We start from the raw sequence: 22,815 nt of genomic DNA on the forward strand, positions 1-22,815 counted from the left end.
TGCTGGAACCAAATTAGTCTTTTTAAAGTAAATGCACGCTATGAAATTTACTGTGTGGTAAGGCAACAAGACTTTTAACAAGACTGTGCTGTAGCCACTCAGGTTCAAGGTAGACATCCATCATCATAAAATGTTATGATTGTCACCTCAGTGAAACATGCAGGATTTACGTTGCTCTAAAAACTCAACCGGTACACCAAACCGAATTCAGTCGGGTCTTTCCACAATGAATATAAGTAGTTGGTCAAACCTAAAAATGGAAAGAATGCTGAGTAGTATGAAGTAGGAGGATAAATCGACATACTGTATTGTTTCGCACCAAATTTAGATTTCACCCCCAGGGTAGGTGGAATTGTAATTGTCATTAATTAAAACCATTTAGTAAATGTAATAATAGGGAGTTTATTAGGAAAGCGCAAGGAAGAGCAATACCCAATTGCCTTTCACACAAAAAAAACAACTATCAACAAAACTTGAATTTCAATTTAATAATACAGTACAAACAACAAGGGCTCTTATTCCATGTGAATAAATAAATCCATCGTATTTTAATTAAATAAATATTTTTTCACCATCTATAATAAATGACATGCATGCAGAGCAAGCTAAAAAACAACAACAACAAAAAAACAGTACAAAAATATATTTGCACGCTACATTGTTCCCTGGCAGTATTGTACAGAAGGGAAAAACAACGGATTTTCAGACACAAGTATGACCTCAATACTCTCCCAATAACTTGGGGAGATGCTCTCAACTGTTGTCCCCTTCCATCATCACTGTGCACTGTTCATAATAACAAAACATGTTGATGTTTACAGTGGCTGCAGCTGACAATTTTAACATAGCCGTTTTCAGTCAATGTCATTTAGTTTAGGAACATGCCCAGTTTTTGTCCAATTTAAATATTGTATTCAAGAAGTTGGTTTCTTCAGTCGAGCAGACTGACTGAAAAATTCCCACACACCAAACTGCACAATGTGATATTTACCTTGCATCATAGTTTGAGTTTGTTCTAACTGTACCTTTATTCAAATGTTTATTAATATAAAGCTTTGTCAAGTGTTTCATATTGGTAGCAGTGCATTTGGATATTTCATGTATTTTTGTGTTTTTGTACTGCTGTACTGCATTTCATACGTAAAACTATGGAAGACCATTTTGGAGGAGGCGATGTACTTCCATCTACTTCAATGACCGTTCAGCAGTAGGGATGTTTTTAGAGTCGCTAAAAAGAAAAAAGAAGGCCCAGGAGGCACACGATGCACTTCACAATTTTAAACTCTGTCTGCACAATGTTGTAATTTGGCCACCAAACATTACAAGAAAAAAAACCAAACAATTAAATTCTTTATGTGCAAGTAAAATGTGGTCATCCACAGCAAACTAACTTCATGTGGCAAAAGGGAGCGTCCACCACACCACAAGTAAAACAAAAATAGTTTTGACTGACATTTGCTAATCGCCTGCGTTTTTAGTGCATATAGGTAGTGATTGTTTAATGGCCATGTATGGCTTTGGTCAAGTGGCAGCTGCTACACATGCCACTCCATGGTACGTTTGTTTAAGCAGCTGAGTAGGCAGCATCGTCAGAGTCTTGATCTCTGGTGCTCGCCTCACTAAAAGATGAACGGCAACTCAGGTCCGCTATCCCAGATTCCCGATCACTGCCGTTGGACTGACTGGAGTCGTAAGTCTTGTTTAAATCTTGAGGTGAGAGGGTCAGGCTGCTGCGTGGTGTCTTTAGATGACAAGGGCTGCTGGTCAGGAAGCCTGACATGTAATCTTGAGGGGTGTTTGCCAGGCCGAGATCATGACCAAAAACCCAGGCTGTGGGGCTTTTATCAAAGGTGGCTGCTTTTGGGGTACAATTCCACACCTGCTTCTCCTCCAGTTTAGAAATTTTCTATTGATCACATAAAACATGTACATCTTTAGCTGTCAGGATTATGAACATGTTTACATATTTAATTCCTGTACCTGTTTGTGTGAGGCAAGCAGCTCCTCTAACTGTTCAGTCTCCTCTTGAATAGCCCGCAGGTAATCCTCTACAGACTGACGAGGATGAATCCCGCGGTCAAATCTGTTGTACAACCCCCTCCAAAATCTGCATAAGTCAATTGTAATAAAGAAATCACTTGGCATTTGTACAAAATTGAGAAAGGGACAAAACAATGTTTACACTGCAAATATGTTTTGAATTCTCAAAAACGCGCATCGTTAAGTATTTCTACTGGATAAAAACCGGCAAACAATTTTACAAAAACAGTGTAACATCCAAATTCAAATAGCCCATAGGTATTAAAGTGCCCAAATGTTCGTTGAACAAAAAGTTGTTGTTTAAATTAACATCGGTATGAAAGCTGAATTAAAAAAAATGTTCAAAAGTTATTTAAAACCTTGCTAGTGTTGTCTATGTGTAATGCAAATTTTGACTTTGGGATAGACCATTTCTATTTCTATCATTTCCTATATGTCAAACATTTGAGAAATGGTGTGACATACTTGAACCAACAGGGGGCGGTAGATGGCCGAAGGAGTCCCTGTGTCTGGCTGTGGTCTGGTCTGTACAAGTGGTTGGTGTAGTCGGCCCGGTTTGACCACAGATAATGCCACAGAGAATGGGTCCTCTCACAAAGTCTGTATAATGTGATATCAAATTCAATAAAGAATACACGGGGAAATGTATATACTCTTACAAAAAGAAAAAAAAAGATCTCACCGGAGTTCTTTCCTTCCCCGCTGGTCGTTGCCAATAAAGTTGCCATACTGACAGGAGTAGATGTGGCTGTGAATGGTGATTAGAAAGCGCTCATTGAACTCAAAGGCGCAGGGAAACTGCCCCATCAGTTGCCACACACACTCCAAGAACTGATCGATAACAGGAGACACTTCTTTAGGGTCTCCAATCAGGTGGTTGCCTCTGAATAGGACGTGAGCCGTGTTAGACTAGACCACAACATAAAAAGGATCATGCTATCAAGCTAATCATCAATCAAACCTGTGAGAAAACTTGTGGCCAAATGAGACCCAGTCTTTCTCGATGAGAATCTAATGGCAAAAAGACACGTCCAAGTCATGTTATGAGCATTTTAAAATATCTACACCAATGAGAATATTATGGTATAGAATTAGAATTAGAATTAGAATTAGAAATCCCTTTATTGTCAATGTACTCAAGTGTGCAACGAGATTAGAGGGCTCCCCTCTCCAGTGCAATACAACAATAATACAGACAAATATATAAATTAGATAAATAAATAGTATAGTATGGTACGGTATGGTATGGTAATAGTAACACTTCACATGTGTAGTTGAGGGAAAATAGCCTTTTGAGAAACATTATTATGGACAAAAGTCTTGAGACACACTTCTTAATTACTAAATCAGCCCCGAGCGCACAGATGTCTAAGCTATGACTCTGAGGGCATTTGCAGGCTCCTGTCTGGTTTTTTTAGTGGCCATCCGCAAATCATAAAATTTATTAACACTGATGAAATCGGTGGCCTGGATTGTAGGACTTACTTTCTGTAATGGTTGGGAAGGCAATAAAAGAAGAGCGGATTTCTTTTCCTCTCTCACTTGTCTTCCACAAATCACACATTATTCACTAATTCACACACCATAGAATCAGAATTGTTTGCTCCACTTTCTGTTCTGTGTCAATGTCATCTTGGTGCAGATTGCTCCTGCTTTGGTTTTGACTAGGGCAATGTTACGTGTCTGTAGTGCAATACAGCATTCCAAAGCCATTCCTTCATTCCAAACATCTGGCACCACCATACTACTTCATATCTAAACGGTCATTACAATATGCTATTTGACAAAGTTAGTCTGTACCATGAGTCCTTTGATTGTCCGGTAGTATGGATCCAGCAGCACACTGGCCACAGAGCACACCTGAGCAGTACGGTCCCAACCATCTGAACAGTGAACCAGCACACTGACACCTTCTTCTGCAATGGCCTGCAAAACACACGAACGGGCACAGAGGATATGACGCTGAAGTTACACCTAAACTTTTGCATGACATAGAAAATGCCATAAGTCTGAGGTCTAATTGACATTTCTAATTTATTTTGGGGAGCATTTTCCCTTGAGTTTTATCTTCAGCAAGTGATCGTATTGGCATAATCGGGTTCAGGTTAGGTGATTGACTTGGCCATTGCATAACATTCAGGGGTGCACCTCAGCGGTGTTTGAATAATGCGCTGCGGTTCAAGTCTGTCGCCGCGCTTTTGCGTCCTAGAATAATCCAGCTCGGTCAGTCATCTTGACTGTAGTCAGGCTGTACAGCCTCAACTCCAGAAGCCAATTTCAAAATAAAAGCAGAGTGAGGCATTGACATGCATGTACAGTCCTAATTTGTGTGCTTTTATTTTAAAGTTGATCCTCGTGACACGCTGCATAGCCTATGAACAACTGTTGCTGTAATATACAGCGGCCAAACGCGTTGTAGGAGAGCCACCGGCGAGAGGTCATCTCTGTATTGCTCCTAAATATGTCTTTGTGGTCCGTGCTGCAAAAGAAGATTGGGCACTGGACCGCTGCCCTCGAGACGTATAATTAGCTAGTTATTGGATCACAAGGTCCGAAACAGCAAGTCAGACTAACTTAAATTGTGTTATATATGAATTTAATGTATTTTTTATAAAACAGTAAATGCCATTGTGTAGCCTGGCTCTATGAAATAAAAAGTGAAAACCGAAAAAAAATAATGACATCTACACATATTATCAATAAACCTTGCCCAGATGTGCCACAAGTCTTAATGTTTATCCATGAGGTCGGTGGGCCGGGAAAAAAATGAGCACCAAACAACAACCTCTGGTTCATTCCACTTTTTTGCCTTAAAAACTCTTCGGTTGCTTTCGCAGTATGCTTGGGGTCATTGTCCATCTGCACTGTAAAGTCGCGTCCAATGAGTTCCGAAGCATTTGGCTGAATATGAGCAGATAATATTGCTTGAACCAACTCAGTCGAAGCAAAAGCGGAAAGTCTGCAGTTAAAGCACATCTCGTTCATTTCAATTGAAATCTTTTGTGGTGGTATTTAGAGCTATAAAGATGAGAATTGTGACAATGTCCCAAAATATATTGTGTCATGTGTCATATTTGTAGCGCATTATTATACAAGTTGTTTTGTATATAAACTCAGAACGTAAGTTAAACACTCACAAGCTTATATTTAGAGTAGTAGTGAAGAAGACAGCGGGGATTAATCTGCAGACTGACCTTGGCGATGAAGACACCTGCATCCAAAACTGCTTTGATGTGCTTCAGCCAGCCTGAGCTCTCCAGGCCCTCCAGGAAGTCAGACATGGAAGGACAACGCAGCTCACACACTGCATTCATAACACAGCTGTCTCAGTGGCAGCAAACACTGACAATACTAGACTTTATGAAAGAACACACATCTTTGTCTTTTTGTTGTAGCAGAAGACACAGTTGACGTGACATGATGCTTCTTTTGAGTCATTTTGTTTGCTTTACAGTGAATCGCTGTTCATTGTTCACACCCCTGCTGTATTACTGATTTCGAAGAGAGAGTGACTATCAAAGACGAAGTGTAATTACCAGCAAAAATAAAAGGATGCACCTTCAGTGTACTCAAGTAGCACATTTGCTGTTGTAATATTTGTTGTTCCCACATTCTATTGTTGTATGATGATTGTATGTGTTGCTGCTCCGTGTGTATTGAAGAAGCAGTTGTTTGAAGGTTTAAAATTATCGGAACATCAATGCCCATTTCCATTAGCACATGTATGGCATTTCACATTCTTAGTGAGCAATAAGCTAGCGGACTTTTGTTAGACAAAATTAAATGCATTTGCATTTTGGTGTTCAAAATATTCACGAACATTAATCAACATTGTGTCAGTTTTAAAATAAACAACTGTCTGTGAGTGACAAATAAACACACATCTTTAAGCAAGTACACTTTGTTTGAAAAACTGAGGGAGAAGACGCACTGTGGGATGCATTATAAGTGTGTGTGTGTGTGTGTGTTTTTTTTTTTATTTAAGCTTTTCAAAGCTCATGGAAAGAGTTAAACAATAAAAAAAATGTGCATATTTCCACCTATTTCTGGTATATCTGGAATCTATCCCAGAGATAAACGGGTTTATTGCATTATCTGTAGCAATAGGTGTGCAGATTCATGCATCTGGCACATGCAGCAGACATATAACCAAACATAAACATCTTCCCATCACCACGCCACTAACTTCGCCAAGCAGTCAAATGCCATGATAGTGTTTCCATGTAGCCCGGTCGGCATTTAAAAATTGAGCTTTTTGGCCTAGTAAAAGGCAAACCTTGATTTGGGATCGGTATGCGGCTTCCTCACGCCCCCAATCACCCGCTCCCCCTACCAACCAATATTCCCGGGCAGTTTTTTTGGTCCAAGTTTTTTTTATGGAAAATTAGCAATTCTAAAAATCATTTAGTATTTGAGACACGCCTTGGGATAATAACAATTTTTACTCGCACTCGGAAATTGCACAGATTTGTGTATCTTCATGGGGCGATGAAAGGAGAGGAAACAGGTGAACAAGTTCATCATTACTTAATGTACGAGAGCAAGGCTACCATCTAAATGAAAAATTTAAGATGATCCTGCAAGGCGGGGGGGCTTTAAAATTGCATTCAAGCATGCGATCGGACACGCTGACAATATCTGGAGGGCAGAGGCTTTGTCTCAAATTTTTTATAGCTGCCAGGAGGCGGAGAGTTATAACAAGTGGACAACAGCTACAACTTTTCAGACTAGGAACCACATCATTCTCACGCCCTCGGTTTTGCTTTGGGGGTAGGTCGCAGATTGTGCACTCCAGGAAACCAAAATAGCTCAGAAATAAAACCCAGATGGATTCAAAGTCTTCCTGGGATCACCCCGGCACAATACCCAGAAATTCTCCTGTGGGCTCAACTGAAGCTTGATTGCAGCACAGTGCAGTGCAGTCTGGCTGAGTGCGTCTAAAAGCCTGAAGCATAACTCTGGGTTGCGCCACGCTATAATCATGTGAAAATAACGAGAGTTTGAAAGATGATGCCAAATATCATACATTTTTACATAAACACTGAAGTGATGAAATCGTTTCAGAAAAAAGTGATGAGTACGCTGCCAACAAAACATTCCAGCAGTAAAGCCTCTGTGAGAATTAGTAATTATTGTACCTTCTAGCATTTTTTGTTGGCTGTTCCTCATCACATGGATGTTCTCTATGGCGACGAACTGGAATTTAATGTGGGTGTAGTTGTCCTCATTCTCATAGCCTTTTCCTGCAGCTCGATTTGCCATGGCATTTAACTGGAAAGATATTCGGCTGTTTGTTAGATGATCAGTTAGTTGTTGTTTTTTTATGTTTTACACCAATTACATAATACTGATCCTAGTGTTCCAAGACAAGATCCCAGATTGTCCCAAGTGTTTATCTATGAGCATATCCAGCTGCAAATCCTGTTTGGAAAATACAGCCCACCTGAACATACACACCACAATACTGCATGACTTGTATTATTACAGAGCATTCTTTCCATCCATGGGGCTCACCTTGGGCCTGGTGTCCACCACATACATGAAGTCGCTGTGGGGATTGGACCTCAGTATGGCCTCCAGCATCTGCTCATCCTCCAAGCAACGAGCGTTGAAGCCCGAAAGAGGTTGGCTGCTCCGGCAGATGGCAGCCTGGGAGGAGGTGAGAGGAAGCTTCACATGTGGATGATTTCACACGAATCAACTACACACTACAAATCTTGTCGATTATAAATGTTATTACTTTAAATGGACACTTGTGTGCCCAAAGACAAACCATTTGAAGCACTTTTCGTTGACGTGCATATCAAGAGGAATAATATTCTCATATCTCCATTTATTAGCCACTGGAGACAAGGCCACAAATTATTATTCAGTTCTCCCTTCAGACTCATTAACCAAACATTAGCCTCTTGTATGTTTTGGGCTTCACACACTGGATCCTCAGCCCTGGGAAGTTGACCTTGCACTCATAAAGCACTTCCAACTGTTGTGTTAAGGACTAATAAAATGATTTATGAACATTAAGGCTGATCAGCATAAAAATAGCCAAGATGCTTTTGCTCAAGAGTCATATGGCCTTCTGATTCAACTAAAAATATTCAAACATATTTACTGGGCTTCACACAAAAGATTTTTTCCCCAGAGGATTTCACTACATCACACTTGACCAAAGGACATAATAACAAACGTGATAGCAACAAGAATGGTCAATCATACTACAGCCACCAGACTGTTTGAAGGAACAAATCACAAACCAGGTTGTTTCAATTAAGAATGCTTCTTACTCTGACAGGCTACCACGAAGACGTTGGTCATATCAAGAAGTACGATTTGTCGATTAAGAAAAAAAATTATGACAAATTACATATAAAGCAAAAACAATTGCATGCCATCAACTCACATGATTTCCTTTGGAATAGTATGAAAGAGTAGGAAATCTTCCTCTGCTCCTGAACTTGGAGCTTCCGGTGATGACTGACGGAGTTGTTGACTCGGGTACAAAGAGTTCAGCAGGGTAAGTGTCACTCACCTACCAAAATAAACAAAACTTAGTTATTGCAAGGTCCACATTAGTATGAAGATCAATTGCTTGGTCACAGATCTCAATGTCCTGACCTTGTAGTGTCGGTTGATTGAGGAGAGTTTCCAAAGGGAGTTTGGGACTCCCATTCTGCTGTACTCAGCGCTGAGGTCCAAGAAGTCCCACGCCTGCCGTCTCTCCTTCTCATCAATGTTTGGTTTATATGAAAAGCAATACAGCTCATCATAATGCTCTACAAGGTAAAATAAAGGTTGATAAAAGTCAGCCTGAGAAGCATCATCTCACATGCTTAATTAGTAAATCTAAGATTGGCAAACCCATTTTTTAAATCTATGAAAATTGTGGTTATGCCATAGCAGTACAAAAAAAAGAAAAAAGAAAAACAATTGTATTTTTCCCTGCTGCAAATTCAGTACTGGCTGATATATGACACTAGCTAACGTTGGATGAAAAGTAATATACTCAGGGTCACGTGTCAATCTGCGGTTGGGAGCAATTCAGTTCTATCTTCCTGCTCTTTGAAGAGGATGACAGAAACTGCTTCCAGATTGGGAGCTGCCTTGTTTATTTTTCTGTTAAACCTGCATGTTTTTGGCCAAGAAGTGTGGTGTGTTGGTGTCTGTGTGTTCACGCTATAAACAAAAGGGGGAAGGGGTCGGGTACAGACACACAGCACAGTGAGCACACAAACTAGAGCGAGGCAAATAATGTTGCAATTTGTACACATATGAGAGGTGCCAGATCATGCTAAATCAACAGTTTTCTTAAGGGGGGCGGGGCTTTTAGCCATGTTCCAATGATAATTCCTCACCTAAAACACCCCCAAATTGTGTTTTCCTCCATTGACCCATCTCAAAGCATTCCTGCTCTTTAAGCACTAGCTCAATCCAATTCAAATGATGGTTCCTCAGTCTTATACGTTTAAAATTGACCATCCACCACCTCTGCAAACTAAATACATAGCCAGTTTCTCAGAAAAACCAGCAGGACGCTCAACAAGCGTATTAAGGAAAGAGGCAATTGGAGCGATAACATTTGTCTGTGATCATTATTTTTCAGAGGACTGTCTGGTGACCTTTGGGCAGTACAAAAGTGGATTTGCCAGATGATTAAACTTTAAAACTGGCGCAATCACCACAATCAAACCTGCGTGGGAGGCAGGAGCTGTAAGTAAATCAAACGGGTAGCTAAATGATGACATAATATTAACATTAATACACCTTAGCTTTGTTGTCAAGCACGATATGTCAGACGTATTTTGTTGTATGAAAATAGACTTATTTGCTGCACACATTTCAATTTGCATGGAAGAATAGTACATCAATAATGTTGAAAGATTTCTGCTTGACCAAGGATCGAGGGTGTAAAGCTCCACAAGATAAATGTATTACTATTCATTGTTTCCTTCGCCATGCCCCCAGCACCGGCTTTAGGACGTCATGAAAGGGGCATCGCAGCCACACCTAGAGAGGTGGGACTTTAGTGAACCAGGCACCATACTCCTGAGGTTAGAATAGCCACCGAAATAACTCCGATTTCATTTGCAACTCATCGCCACTTGGCCAAAGGTGATATATAATAATATATAGAACACTACACTGCACACAGGCAGATCTCATATATTGATCAATATATGTCGATCGCGTACTTTTCTACGGAAATTGGATTTCATGATTCGTGGCCACCTCTACATAATTTGGTAATATAGCGTATTTTCCGGACTATGAGCTGCTACTTTTTTTTCCCGTGCATTGAACCATGCACCTTTTAATGTGATTCAGTTTATTTGTGGATTTTTACAGATTTTGCTGGACCAATAAAACTGTCCTGAGTCCACCGCATACTAAATATTCCGCAGCCATTTATGGTTGGAGTGCGCACGCAGGCTGCCTGTTATATGGAAGTCTGTGTGCGTAGCAGTACGCGACTGTGTAAGAGCAAATACAGAGCATATACTAGAGTGAAAATAAACATGCTGAGTTGAGCTGAATGAGCGTAGGGAACAAGTGCCATAAATACAGCTATCTCTGCACCGCGACCCCCAACTCTTTGTTGTTTTTTTGGGGACAGACTCTGACAATCGCTAGTAACTGTCAACAGGTGCTAATGGCAAGGCAGGGAAGACAGCATATCTGGCTATGGAGCGACATCCCCCGTGTCACCCAACATAACAAGCCACTTGGGAGCTGAATAAACTGCCTCTCAAAAAAAAAAAAAAACTGAAATTCACATGACCAATTCACATTTACTGTATGGACATTGTTGATTTAATTAACCTAACATACATGTTTTGAGAAATGTGCCATAAAGAGAGAGACTGTGGAGAAAACTCACACATGCATGGGCAGAACACACACCTGGACTGTGGAGTAAATGACAAACCAAAGCAATAGCGCGCAGATGTATGTCTATATTATCCATGCATCTATTATCCTCACTAGGGTCACGGGTGAGAGGGTGTCGGGTGTCTGTCCTAGTTGACTTTGGGTGAGAGGCAGGTTACACCCTAGACCAGCGGTCGGGAACCTTTTTGACCTGGAGAGCCATAAAACCAAATTATTTCTAGATATATATTTTTTGAGAGCCATATAGTATTTTAAGCATATAATAATAATAATAATAATAATAAAAATAATAAAAGGTTTACTTTTAATGCGACTTCTGGTGCTGCATGGTTTTGCTGATGGCCTTGTAGTCTGGTTCATATGTAGTGAGGTTGAGTTTCATGCAGGCGTTGAGGCTTCCATCCGTTAAACGCGAGCGTAGGTTGGTCTTAATGTTTCTCATATGCGAGAATGACTGCTCACATGCATACGTAGAGCCAAACATGGTCAGTACGGCAATACTCACACGCTGCATTGTGTGGTATGTCACAGGAAGCTCGCTCCAAGTTTTAAGAATTAGCTGGTCTTCAGGTTGAAGCGTTTTTATTTCTGACCACTTGTGTTCCCTCGCCAGCTCTGCTCGCTGTCGTGCAAGTCTTTCCAACTCTCCATTAAGTGACTTGAACTTAGTCATCCATATATCAGATGCCTTCAGGTCTGCAACTTCCAGCTCAAGGTCTGCGATGGAGACTCCGGGGATGCACATCAGGTTGATTTTGTCCACTTCACACTCATGTGGATGAGTGATGAATTTGAAAAGACCAGTGTTCGCACGAAATTCTCCAAAACGTGCCTTGAATGACTGCAGGAGATTGGACGTATAGTCAGCTAGCTGCTGGAGATCCAGATGTTGTGTGTGGTCGCTTGCTAAGCATGCATCTCTAAATTGCTGCAGTCCTTCAAAGTGCAGAAGACGACCTGTTTCAATGTCCCCGAGAAAAACTTCCAGCTTGCTTTCAAATGCAAACACTGCTTGTTGAAGGGATGAGATTGTATTCCCAATACCTTGCATTTTCACATTAAGCTGGTTTAGATGGCCAGTTATGTCCACAAGATAGTGAAAATGCAGGAGCCAGGCAGTATTGTCCAGCTCAGAATGCTTGACGCCTTTCATTTCTAGAAAAATCCGTATTTCACTCAAGCAAGCTGCAAAACGGTTGAGCACCTTCCCCCTGGACAACCAACGCACGTTGTTGTGTAAAATCAGACCGGGATATTGATTCCAACTTCTTCCAACAGAGCATTAAACTGCCGATCATTTAAAGCTCGGGCGACAATGAAGTTGACCACTCGAATGACCAGCGACATCACCTCACCAAGTTGCTGGCCACACGTCTGAGCACAAAGCGCCTCCTAGTGCAGGATGCAATGAAAACTTAGGATTGCTCTCTTTTCATGCTCACGGAGAAGTGCTACAAACCCTTTGTTCTTCCCCGACATGCATGGTGCACCATCAGTGCACACAGAAATAAGTTTATCCAGTGGTATTTTTTTTTCTTTAGCAAACTCCATGAACGACATGAATAAATCCTCTCCTCTTGTTGTCTCTTTCATTGGCAAAACAGCCAAGATTTCTTCACGCAGTGTGTCACCTGTAGCATACCTGGCAATTATACTGAACTGAGATAGATTGCTAACGTCTGTTGACTCATCTAACGCGAGAGAAAAGTATGTCCCAGCGTTTATGTCCTTAATTTGTGTTTCCTCGACTTGATTCGCCATCATGATGCTCCGATCGTGAACCGTTCTTGCTGACAGTGGCATGTCTCTTATTTTTTTTTATTATCTTGGCTTTATTTGGAAAGTCATCAAAAAGTTCATTGGCCACATCAAGCATAAATGTTTTGGCATATTCGCCATCTGTGAATGGCTTTCCACTCTTCACTATTGCCAAAGCACCCGCAAAGCTAGCGGAATTACTGTCACCTTGCGTGGTCCAGACACGCAGTTGCTGCTGGCTCGTCTGCACTTTCCGTTGCAGCTTTTCTCATGCCTTTTTCCTGCTGTCCCCCGGTGGATATTTCAATGCAAAAGAAGCATGACGCGTATCGAAGTGCCGCTTTATATTTGAGCGTTTCATTGATGCAATTTTGTCATTGCATATTAGACATACTGCGGATCCTGCTCTCTCCACAAATGCAAATTCCTCTGTCCACGCAGCCTGGAATGTACGGTAATCATCATCTTTTTTTCTTTTCGCCATCTTTCCTGTTACAAGGGTTGAGCGGGTTGAAGGGTTGAAATTTTATCTCTGATAAAATTAATTTCCGTACATTGACAATGACCCGTGACGTACTTGCGATCGATTGGTTCCCGACCTGATCCTCGGGTCACCGGCGGATTGCAAGTGCCGCAACCCACCCCTGACTTTTAAAATGTATCTTTAAAACTAATTTTAAATTACTTAATATTATTAAGATTATCACTAGTATTTTAAAACCAGTTCCAAAATATATATATATTTTAATTTAATTTAATTTAATTTGTTTTGGCCCCCTCAACTCCAAACTGTCTGGGAGCCATATGACGTCTCCGGAAGAGCCATAGGTTCCCGACCGCTGCCCTAGACTGTGCACTAAACTCAGGCTGAATATATATTTATGTATACATATTTGCAATTTTTTCAGTATTTTCATTTTTCTGTGGGTTCTGGGTGCCCAATTCTCTTGGAAAACGCATATTGAATGTTTTGTAATTAATTTGGGGGGTTTAATTATTCCTCCTCAATGCATTTCAATGGACGTCAATTATAATTAGATTTTTTACTATTTGCAGGTCAGCCAGGTCACTAGCCCCCAGTGTTTACGATTTACTCTGTTGATCATGTCAAGGTTATTCATATGCATTACAGAGTGAATGTCAATTGATGCACACAGTTTGTTTTTTGTTTTTTTACTGCAAGTCCAGTTACTTGCAACCTGGCTGGCTAATCCGTCAAACTAGCTATCTAAACACTCAGAAAACTGCTCATCAAACACTTTTCATGCATGGTGACAGTAACAATCTGCACAGGCTTGAAGGAAACAATTTACCTTGTTGGGAGAGACGCTGCAGGGACACGTACACATCATGGCATTCTCGCTCTTGAGGTATGACAAAATGAAGAACCTGGAAGTTTTTGCAGTGTATAAGCAGAGGACATCCAGAAGGTGTGGTTGATTGTTTCTCTACACTGCAAACCAAACTGTGAAGAACCTAATAAGACAAAAGGTATGGACATGAAGAGTCGCTGCTTTGAAATGTAACGTGGAAGAACACTTATGAAGTACTTTTGTCTTAAGAAAAATTGGACTGATCCTTCATCCCTTCCATCGGTCACATACCCATGTTTCATTGCGCATTCTACCTTCACTCTCCACAAAGATGGTGTGGGTGCCCGTCAGATAGAGCGTGCCCACCCTGCTTCTTTTGGTGAACACTCTGTCTAGCAGCCGGACCTTCTCCACCTGGTTGAGGTAGAAAAGGAATGAAAAACAACCACCATTTCGCACGAATGACGTCATTATCACCCCCCCCCCCACACTGACAGTTCGCGGTGGATTGATGTACAGTTTGTGCACCGTTACACGTTCCACTCATACGCCCACCCAGCGAACAGTCGACGTGGCTCTCGCAGTTAACACCCTTTCAGTGGAGACTACATTTCTGTCCTATATCGCTGAGTATAAGCCTCCAAACCGAGTGACAGCTTTGCAGGGGTGAGTGTCAGTCGGGGTGCATTGCGGAACCGATGACCATCAGATTTGCGGTTACCTTTGGAAGTCGGATGTGCTCCATTGGCAGGTATCAAGCGAGCCACAAGCACAGTCAAACTGATTATATGCGATTGAGGCACAAACCTTAAAGGAAAGGTTCGATTCTGAACGCGTATATCTGAGTTACGCTCAGGTAAACACAGTCATAGAAAACGTCCACACAACCATTATGATGTGCACTGGAAGCTCTTCGTAGCGGTTCGCCGCGTGGTCCTAAAGCCCTTTAAATCTTTTTTCGATGAAATTGATGTCACGCATAATGGATAATAAATTTTAAATCATTAAGTTCAGTTGTATTTTTTTGTGTGTGATGTAACAAATAAGACCAAGATAAATAATTGCACGGTCCACTATTAATATGACCTATCACCCGTACAATTAAATACATATTTCTCTTTTCACTGTGGCTGTGTTCAGAAATTAACCAATCACATCGAACCTCACGTAAAATGGCAGTCAGCACATCTGACACCAAAAGTGCCTCTGAATGTCCCAATTATTTCTTTTTGGCAGAAGCCTGAAGATTTTTTAATAACAGTAATGGGTATTTGTAACTTTTCACAATTCTCTACCTTGGGCCCTGTTGCACCTGAAAAAAGAAAAACGGCCTCAAAGAAATATGCCGCAACCTCCATGCATTACTGATGGTATGTTCTTCTTTATGTAATTTAAAAAAGAGGATGCGTTTGCACCAAATATATCGCGAGCAGGCTCGCTGTTTTGATAAATCCCTCAAAGACCACCTAAACAAACATTTTGTACATGTGGAAAAAAACAGTTAACAGAGGTTTCTCTCCCTTTAGAAGTGTTTACTTGGCAGTCTTGCAATCTTTTCTGTTCAACTATTGAGGACATCTACTAGATTTATCTTCTCCACAAGGGGCAAGAAGTTTTTTTTTTCATAGGCCATGTTGCACATGCGCATTTTTACCTGATGCTTTAAATAATGAAACTAGGGCTATAATTATTATTATTATCCATCCATTATCTGAACCGCTTCTCCTCACTAGGTCTGCCGGGGCACACATAGACAAACAGCCACCCGCGCTCACACTCAGACCTAAGGACAATTTAGTGTGTTCAATCAACCTGCCATGCATGTTTTTTGGAATGTGGGAGGAAACCGTCGAAAACCGGGGAGAAAAACGGGGAGAACATGCAACCCCCTCACAGGAAGGCCGGAGCTGGAATCAAAGAAAATGAGCAAGGTTGTGTTTCAAACTCATGGAAGAGCCTACACAGATGCAGAGAGGGACTGAGGTGATGGCCAAAATGACATTGGGGAAAACAGTAAAGAAAGCCACAGAGCAGATGGAACTCCTTAATACTGAGAAAAAAGTAGAGGTCATTGTCATTTGTTAATCAACAGCAAGGGTTGCTATGGACTAAGGGGAAGGGTAGACTCGGAAAAGCTTGTTAAGGTTACCTTCAAAGACATGCTGCTTCTGTGGCATAACACGTCCAGTTTGCTTGTCATATTCTAGAAATGGGAGTAAGCCTCAAGTTGTCCTAAACTTCAAGTCTCAAGCAAGTCCCAAGTTACTGTGGAAAATATATCATGCAAGTAAAGGCCATTTGCCACCAAATTTCAAATGAATCAAATAACTACTAGGTTCAAGCAAATCCCAAATTGAGTCATAAAATCTTGCTCAGTCACAACATATACTGGAGTGATAAAATATTTTTTCACTGATCAGAACACAAACGAGTACCTTATCCAACCAACTATTATCTAAGCCGCTTATTCTCACGAGGGTTACAGGGTGCTGGAGCCTATCCCAGCTGCCTTCCGGCAGAAGGCGGGGTACACCCTGAACTGGTTGCCAGCCAATCACAGGGCACACAAATACAAACAACCATCCACGCTCACAAATACACCTAGGGGCAAATTAGAGTGTTCGTTAACCTACCACGGATATCTTTGGAAACTGGAGTAACTGGAGAAAACACACGCAGGCACGTGGAGAACTTGCAACCCCCCCATATGAAGGCTGAAGCCGGAATCGAACCCTGCACCTCTGCACTGTGAGGCCATCATGCTAACCAGTCATCCACCGTGCCACCCAAGTACCTTATCTGTAAAAATTAATCAAACAAGAAATTGAAAGTAAGAAATAAATGCACACACTTAAGTTGTACAATACAATACAACACAATACAATACAATACAATACAATATAACTTTATTTATATAGCGCATTTCACAACAGCTGGAGCTGTAACAAAGTGCTTTCCATATGCTGTAATATAACTTAGAACACAAATTAAAACACATAAACAGATTTACAAGTGATACCAGAAGAATAGCAGAACAGCGACAGTCTCATATAGAGTCACAAGCTAAAGAATAAAAATATGTCTTCAAACGGGTTTTAAAAGTGGACAGAGAGGGAGGGGCCTTGCCTAACATTTAATGGGACATCATTCCATAGGGAAGCACCGGTATTCAGAACGTGATATAGTAAACGTGTAATCATCAGATTTAAAAAAAATAATAAAACAAAAATACATGTGTTGTTTTTGGTGCCGATATGTTTCCCAAATCTATTTGTGCGTGGTAATGGGTGAAGGACAGGCATTTTCATTGAAGGGTTTCACTTTATAAAGTTCAGTGAAGTTGACGTGCATTGAATTACGGGTTCCCTACCACGTCAAATATGGCGGACACGCTCATGACCAGATGTATAGAAGTCTATATGCTTAAATAATGATAGACTTTTTTTAATTGAATAGTTTCAAGATTATATAATGACTGGTATCTAATCTATCACTGTATTGCCTTTTCAATTAATTGCATAACGAATGTAAAAATATTAATATTTGGTGAAACTTGCTCAACGAGTCAACCTCAGCCTTCGTTCCGCGGTAGCCAGATTGTTGGCACGCACGACACAAAAAAAAACAAAAAAAACCCTTTTCTTTCAAAAATAAAAGGCACACTGCACTATGTTAAAAAAATAATAATTCAAAATTAAATGTGAACAGAATGACAAGTCATGGAGTTCAAATCAATGTGTCTCATTTCAAAGACTCCCATGTCTTGACTCATGTCAGCGTTAAGTCAGAAATTTTAAGACTCGAGACTTGCCTGGCCACTAATTAGTGTACATGCTGTTTTCTTGCCTGACCTCCATGTGAGTTCAGTTCTCATTCAGTGATGGTGTGAATGTGAGTGTGAATGGTTGTCTGTCTTTGGATTTACCCTGTGAGTGACTGGCGTCGAGTCAAGGGTGCAGTCTGCCTGAAAGCCAGATGGGAGAGGTCCCACCTCTTTGCAACCATAAACTGCATATGAGGTTACAAAAAATAGATGGATGGGTGAATGGATGGACTGATTTGAGTCTGTGCAACCTCAGTTGTCTTCAAAAACAATTAAACCATTCAACAAAACCTCAAATTTTGTAATGGGGAGCAATTCTTCATTTTCATTGAGAATTTTATAGGAATAAATGGTGTATCTGTGTGATGACAAATACGGATGGTCAAAGCATACAAGTTAAGTATCTTTAGTTAACCAAAAAACAAAAATCATCAACTCTTAAATAGATACAATACACCCACTGAGTTAATTTTAACATTTTTCTTGTTAATCATCATTAATTTGCTCTGATACCGCAGAAACTCTGGCTAGTGCAACATATTCACATGTAATCTTTCATATTCAGCCGTTTCACAAACTACTTGGTAGATCATCCATCTGTTTCAAAAACATTACAGAGACAAAAAAATCAAAAGTTCTCAACCTACTAATGCCTCTCAGTCTCAGCACATGCGCCATCGTTGCACTGCATCAGAAAAGTTCAACTGTGGTCTGATTACATCACATGACTCAGATGCCTCACTTCTGCTCTGATGAACTTATCATGTTATGAGCTTCTACTAATTAACAAGCTGATCTTGTTGTCGGAACATACGCTTTATGACTGATATTGTTGCCTCACCGGTCGAGTTAGGAAATATTGAGTCATGTATAAGGTCAGGAAAGGCCTTGGGCAGCATCTTTATCTTGACAGCGTAGAGTGAGAGACTAAAACAAATATTTAATTATCCTGAGCTTGTAATGTCATAAACCCCCATTTGGTCCGTTATCGAATGCTTTAGAGGTAATCCAGGACAAACATGACCTACATTTAATCAAACAATTTCGACTTCCTTTGTGAAAATGCCGTTGTTTTTGTTGTCTGTCTGTCTTTATTTTGTCACTTGGGAGTTTGATTTTTGTGAATATTTGTCATTTAAATTTCTGCTGTTACTCCATAACGACAGATGTCCTCACATCTGGAGCTGCAATTAGAATGAGAAAAGTTGTTAACTCCTGTAGTCAGAATAAAAAAATAAACTTCATTTTGTAGTTGAAACTTCTTAAAATGTCCCAATGTAATCAAGTATGCTGATTGTTGCTAAATATTCCAATATATAATTTATATATGTATATATATATGTATATATATATATATATATGTATATATATATATATATATATATATATATATGTATATATATATATATATATATATATATATATATATATATACATATATATATATATATATATTGAATTCATGTTTTAGAATGTTGTTACGTGTATTTTTTGCAATATCAGCACAGGAGCCTGCAGACATCCATGCTTACTTCGCTTAATGCTCTTTTTATTAAGCAGGATGAGGATTTATCTGTGCATTTGTTGTTCCTTATGTCTACCTCAGTGCACTGCTGAAAATGATTTCCTGTCTTTAAATGGGTCAGTCAGTCTTGGAGTGAAGGCCAGGGCATAAATTGAAATGAATGATGAACACAATATTTTTTGAAAAGGAGTATTGGCGGAGCCTGAGGGGAGGCCGGGGTAGCACTGGACCCCCCCTGAAATCTGATTGGACCCCCCAGGTGCCACCCCAGATGATTGGCATATCGCAGCACCGAGTGCTAAGTCTCTCCTGTACAGTAGTTGGCGTAATTTACCACAAAGCATTGCAATCCATGTTCAGTAGGGGGAAGAAGAATTACCACTGAAGTCGGAAAATTTAATCTGATTTGACTCTGTCTGTTTTAAAAGTCTAAATATTGAACTTTGTTCTACGGTGGTTTATTAGCCCTGACATTTTTAGGTTTGAAGTAGGGATTTAATAATATTGTGTGATTACAAGTGATGCTAGGAGTAAAGTTAACAAGACTGCATTATTTTTTCATCGGGTCAGTTGAGAATGATAAGACAGGGGGAAAATATTTAGAACCTCTTTTTAAAGAGAACCAAGGTAGGAAAAGACGAGGCAGGGAGACAACCAGAATTCAGGTGTGCTAGCAGCTCCCATCTTGGGACGAGTAAGAGGAGAGAGAGAGAATGTGATGCACACAGCTCATCACCAGGTCAGAATATAGAAGCAGTCACACGCTCACTTAGGTAGTAATTTGAAGTTACGGTCTTCCTACGCTAGTATGGAATTTGATTTTCTAAATTTCAAGTCTATAGTAATATGAAAAATTAACTATTAAACACAATATTCAATACATACAAATTCTGAATAATTATAACAAATGATTTGCATAATCTCTTCACATGGTACACATCTTTTTACTTAAATGTCAAAAAAAGATTCATGTCTAATACTGAGAAGTCTGGGAATTAGGGTCTGGAAATTTTAAATGTATAGTGACCCTTATCTTGTTAATTTTCTTTTTTGGGGGGGGGGTATTTTGAAGTGTTGGTTACAATGTGTGTTGTTTTTTTAACAGTGATTGTGGTAGTGGTTTAATTTGCTTACACTAATGTTTTTTTATACAATGGCTGGACATTCTCGGCCTCCCAGCCCACACACGCACCTGGATTAATGACTTTCTGACCAACAATCCGCAGACTGTGATGCTCGGCCCCTACACATCCTCCACCCGAACGCTGAGCACCGGTTCCCCTCAAGGATGCGTGCTGAGCCCTCTCCTGTACGCTCTCTACACCTATGACTGCAGCCCGGCCCACGGAAACAACACCATCGTCAAATTGGCTGACGATATGACAGTGGTCGGTCTGATCTCAAAAGGTGACGAGACAGCTTACAGGGAGGAGGTCCAGAGACTAACGGCTTGGTGTGAGGAAACCAGACTACAGCTCAACATTGCAAAAACAAAGGAGATCGTCATCGACTTCAGGAGGAACAAGACTGTGCCACCCCCCCTCTACATCAAAGGCGTGTGTGTGTGGAGCAGGTCCACTCATTTAAAGTTCCTGGGAGTAGAGATCTCCGATGACCTCTCCTGGACACACAACACCACAGCAGTGGTAAAGAAGGTCCACCAGCGTCTGCATTTCCTGAGGGTCCTCAGGAAATTAAACTTGGAGAAGAAGCTGCTGCTGGTCTTCTACCACTCGTCCATTGAGAGCCTGCTGACGTACTGTGTCTCCACCTGGTACAGCAGCTGCACTGAGGCGGACAGAGTGAGGCTCCAGAGGACAGTCAAAACTGCGCAGAGGATTATTGGCTGCCCTCTCCCCTCACTGTCGGACATCTACACCACCCGGTGCCTCAGCAGAGCTCTCAATATCATTAAAGACAATACTCACCCGTGCTCACACCTGTTCGTCCTGTTGCCCTCTGGCAGGCGCTACAGGTGCATCAAGACAAAGACTAACAGACTGAAAAACAGTTTCTTCCCGAGAGCCATCTCCATGCGGAACTCTTACACACACCTTCCCTTTCCTTGCAGAACAGCAACAATGTGTTTTTATATTTCCAATTTTGTGTTTATTTTCTATTTAATGATTTATTCTTTAATTAATCTATTTTATATATTTAATTAAATTATTGTTGTATTGAACTGGAGCCGGGAGCTCTCTAATCTCGTTGCACACTGAGTACAATGACAATAAAGGGCATTCTGATTCTGATGCTGATTCATTGAGGGAGGTCACAGAACCCAAAGGTGGCAGATCCCTTCCTGGTACTATATAATATAATAATTAGGGCTGTCAAAATTAAAGCATTACCTCAGGTGATTAATCCAACATTTTTTAACTCAGTTAAATATTTTAACTCAATTAACTCAGTTTGATTTACTTCATAAATAATTTGCATACTCAGTAAATATTGTGCCATATTAGCCTACCTGGAGCTAGTGAAAAAACGCCTAATACATATGTTTTCTTTAAGGCATATTTTTCCAACAAATTGTGCTTGGTTGGAAATTATAACACATTTAGGGAGTCCGATTTTGGTTGTTCAACTGTGATTAAAAAAACACAAACACCTCCAGTCCTTTTCTTAAAACATTTGGAGTTGTTGTCTACCATCTAGGTAAAAGTTCACTCAAGCATTTCCTAATGAGACCAGTGTTAATTGGAGCGAGCAGTCCGGCGTCCCAAGGCAAACACTACTCAGTCTGTTGACCATATCCACGTTTTTGAAGCGAGGTCACTCAGCCATTGGTGGGCAAATGAATTCAATTGGCTTCACACAATTAGTGCAAGTCAACAACGAAATAGGTGGAGCAGTGGGCTGCTTTCAAACCCGTTCCCTGGTAACAAGAGTCTTACAGCTGGGTGACCATTCCATGCTGATATATATATATATATATATATATATATATATATATATATATATATATATATATATATATATATATATATATATACATATTACAGCTGTCAAAATTAAAGCGTTAACTCAGATGATTAATCCAAAAAATTTGAACTCAGTTAGATTTACTTTAAAAATAATTTGCATACTTTGCATAAATTGTGCCATATTAGCTGTCTTTAGCAAGTCTCAGAACAAAGCACTGTGTTTAAGTTACCACTGGGCCTTGCAAACCAACACTGCTGGAGTGTGACGCTTGTGGGCAGTTTTGAGAAATGTTTCAAAAACAAATGTCTGTAAAAATGTCTCCATTTAGATCATATTCAAGAAACCAAGAAAGCTACTAGAACTGTCTTTGAATAAAATGTAATTCACATTTGGTGATTTCGCATCAATTCCAAGATATTATTCAAGTAAATATCTGTTATAAGCTTTGCAAAAAACAGTAGTTGAAAAATGTGATTTATATTTATATATGGGGGGTGGACACACTCAGAGAGAGCTGGTCTGGTTGTGGTCATTTTATTTGG

General features: G+C 40.3%; 1 protein-coding gene across 1 annotated transcript; it reads right to left on the reverse strand.

Annotated features, from left to right (window-relative positions):
* Positions 1-468: 468 nt before the first annotated feature.
* On the reverse strand, positions 469-14,921 carry mtmr7a (myotubularin related protein 7a). Its single transcript, XM_088293608.1, has 14 exons — positions 14,719-14,921; positions 14,289-14,411; positions 13,998-14,160; positions 8,656-8,813; positions 8,441-8,569; positions 7,555-7,689; positions 7,179-7,311; positions 5,235-5,344; positions 3,841-3,966; positions 3,002-3,051; positions 2,723-2,923; positions 2,506-2,640; positions 1,981-2,107; positions 469-1,906 (listed from the first exon to the last, which is right to left on the reverse strand). The coding sequence occupies exons 1-14, from the start codon at positions 14,740-14,742 to the stop codon at positions 1,565-1,567; spliced, it is 1,956 nt and encodes a 651-aa protein (XP_088149734.1). The 5' UTR covers positions 14,743-14,921; the 3' UTR covers positions 469-1,564.
* Positions 14,922-22,815: the final 7,894 nt, after the last annotated feature.

This window comes from Idiotropiscis lumnitzeri, chromosome 4 (assembly GCF_059441095.1).
Source record: "Idiotropiscis lumnitzeri isolate Australia: NSW breed Sydney's pygmy pipehorse chromosome 4, RoL_Ilum_1.0, whole genome shotgun sequence".
NCBI classification, from domain to species: domain Eukaryota; kingdom Metazoa; phylum Chordata; class Actinopteri; order Syngnathiformes; family Syngnathidae; genus Idiotropiscis; species Idiotropiscis lumnitzeri.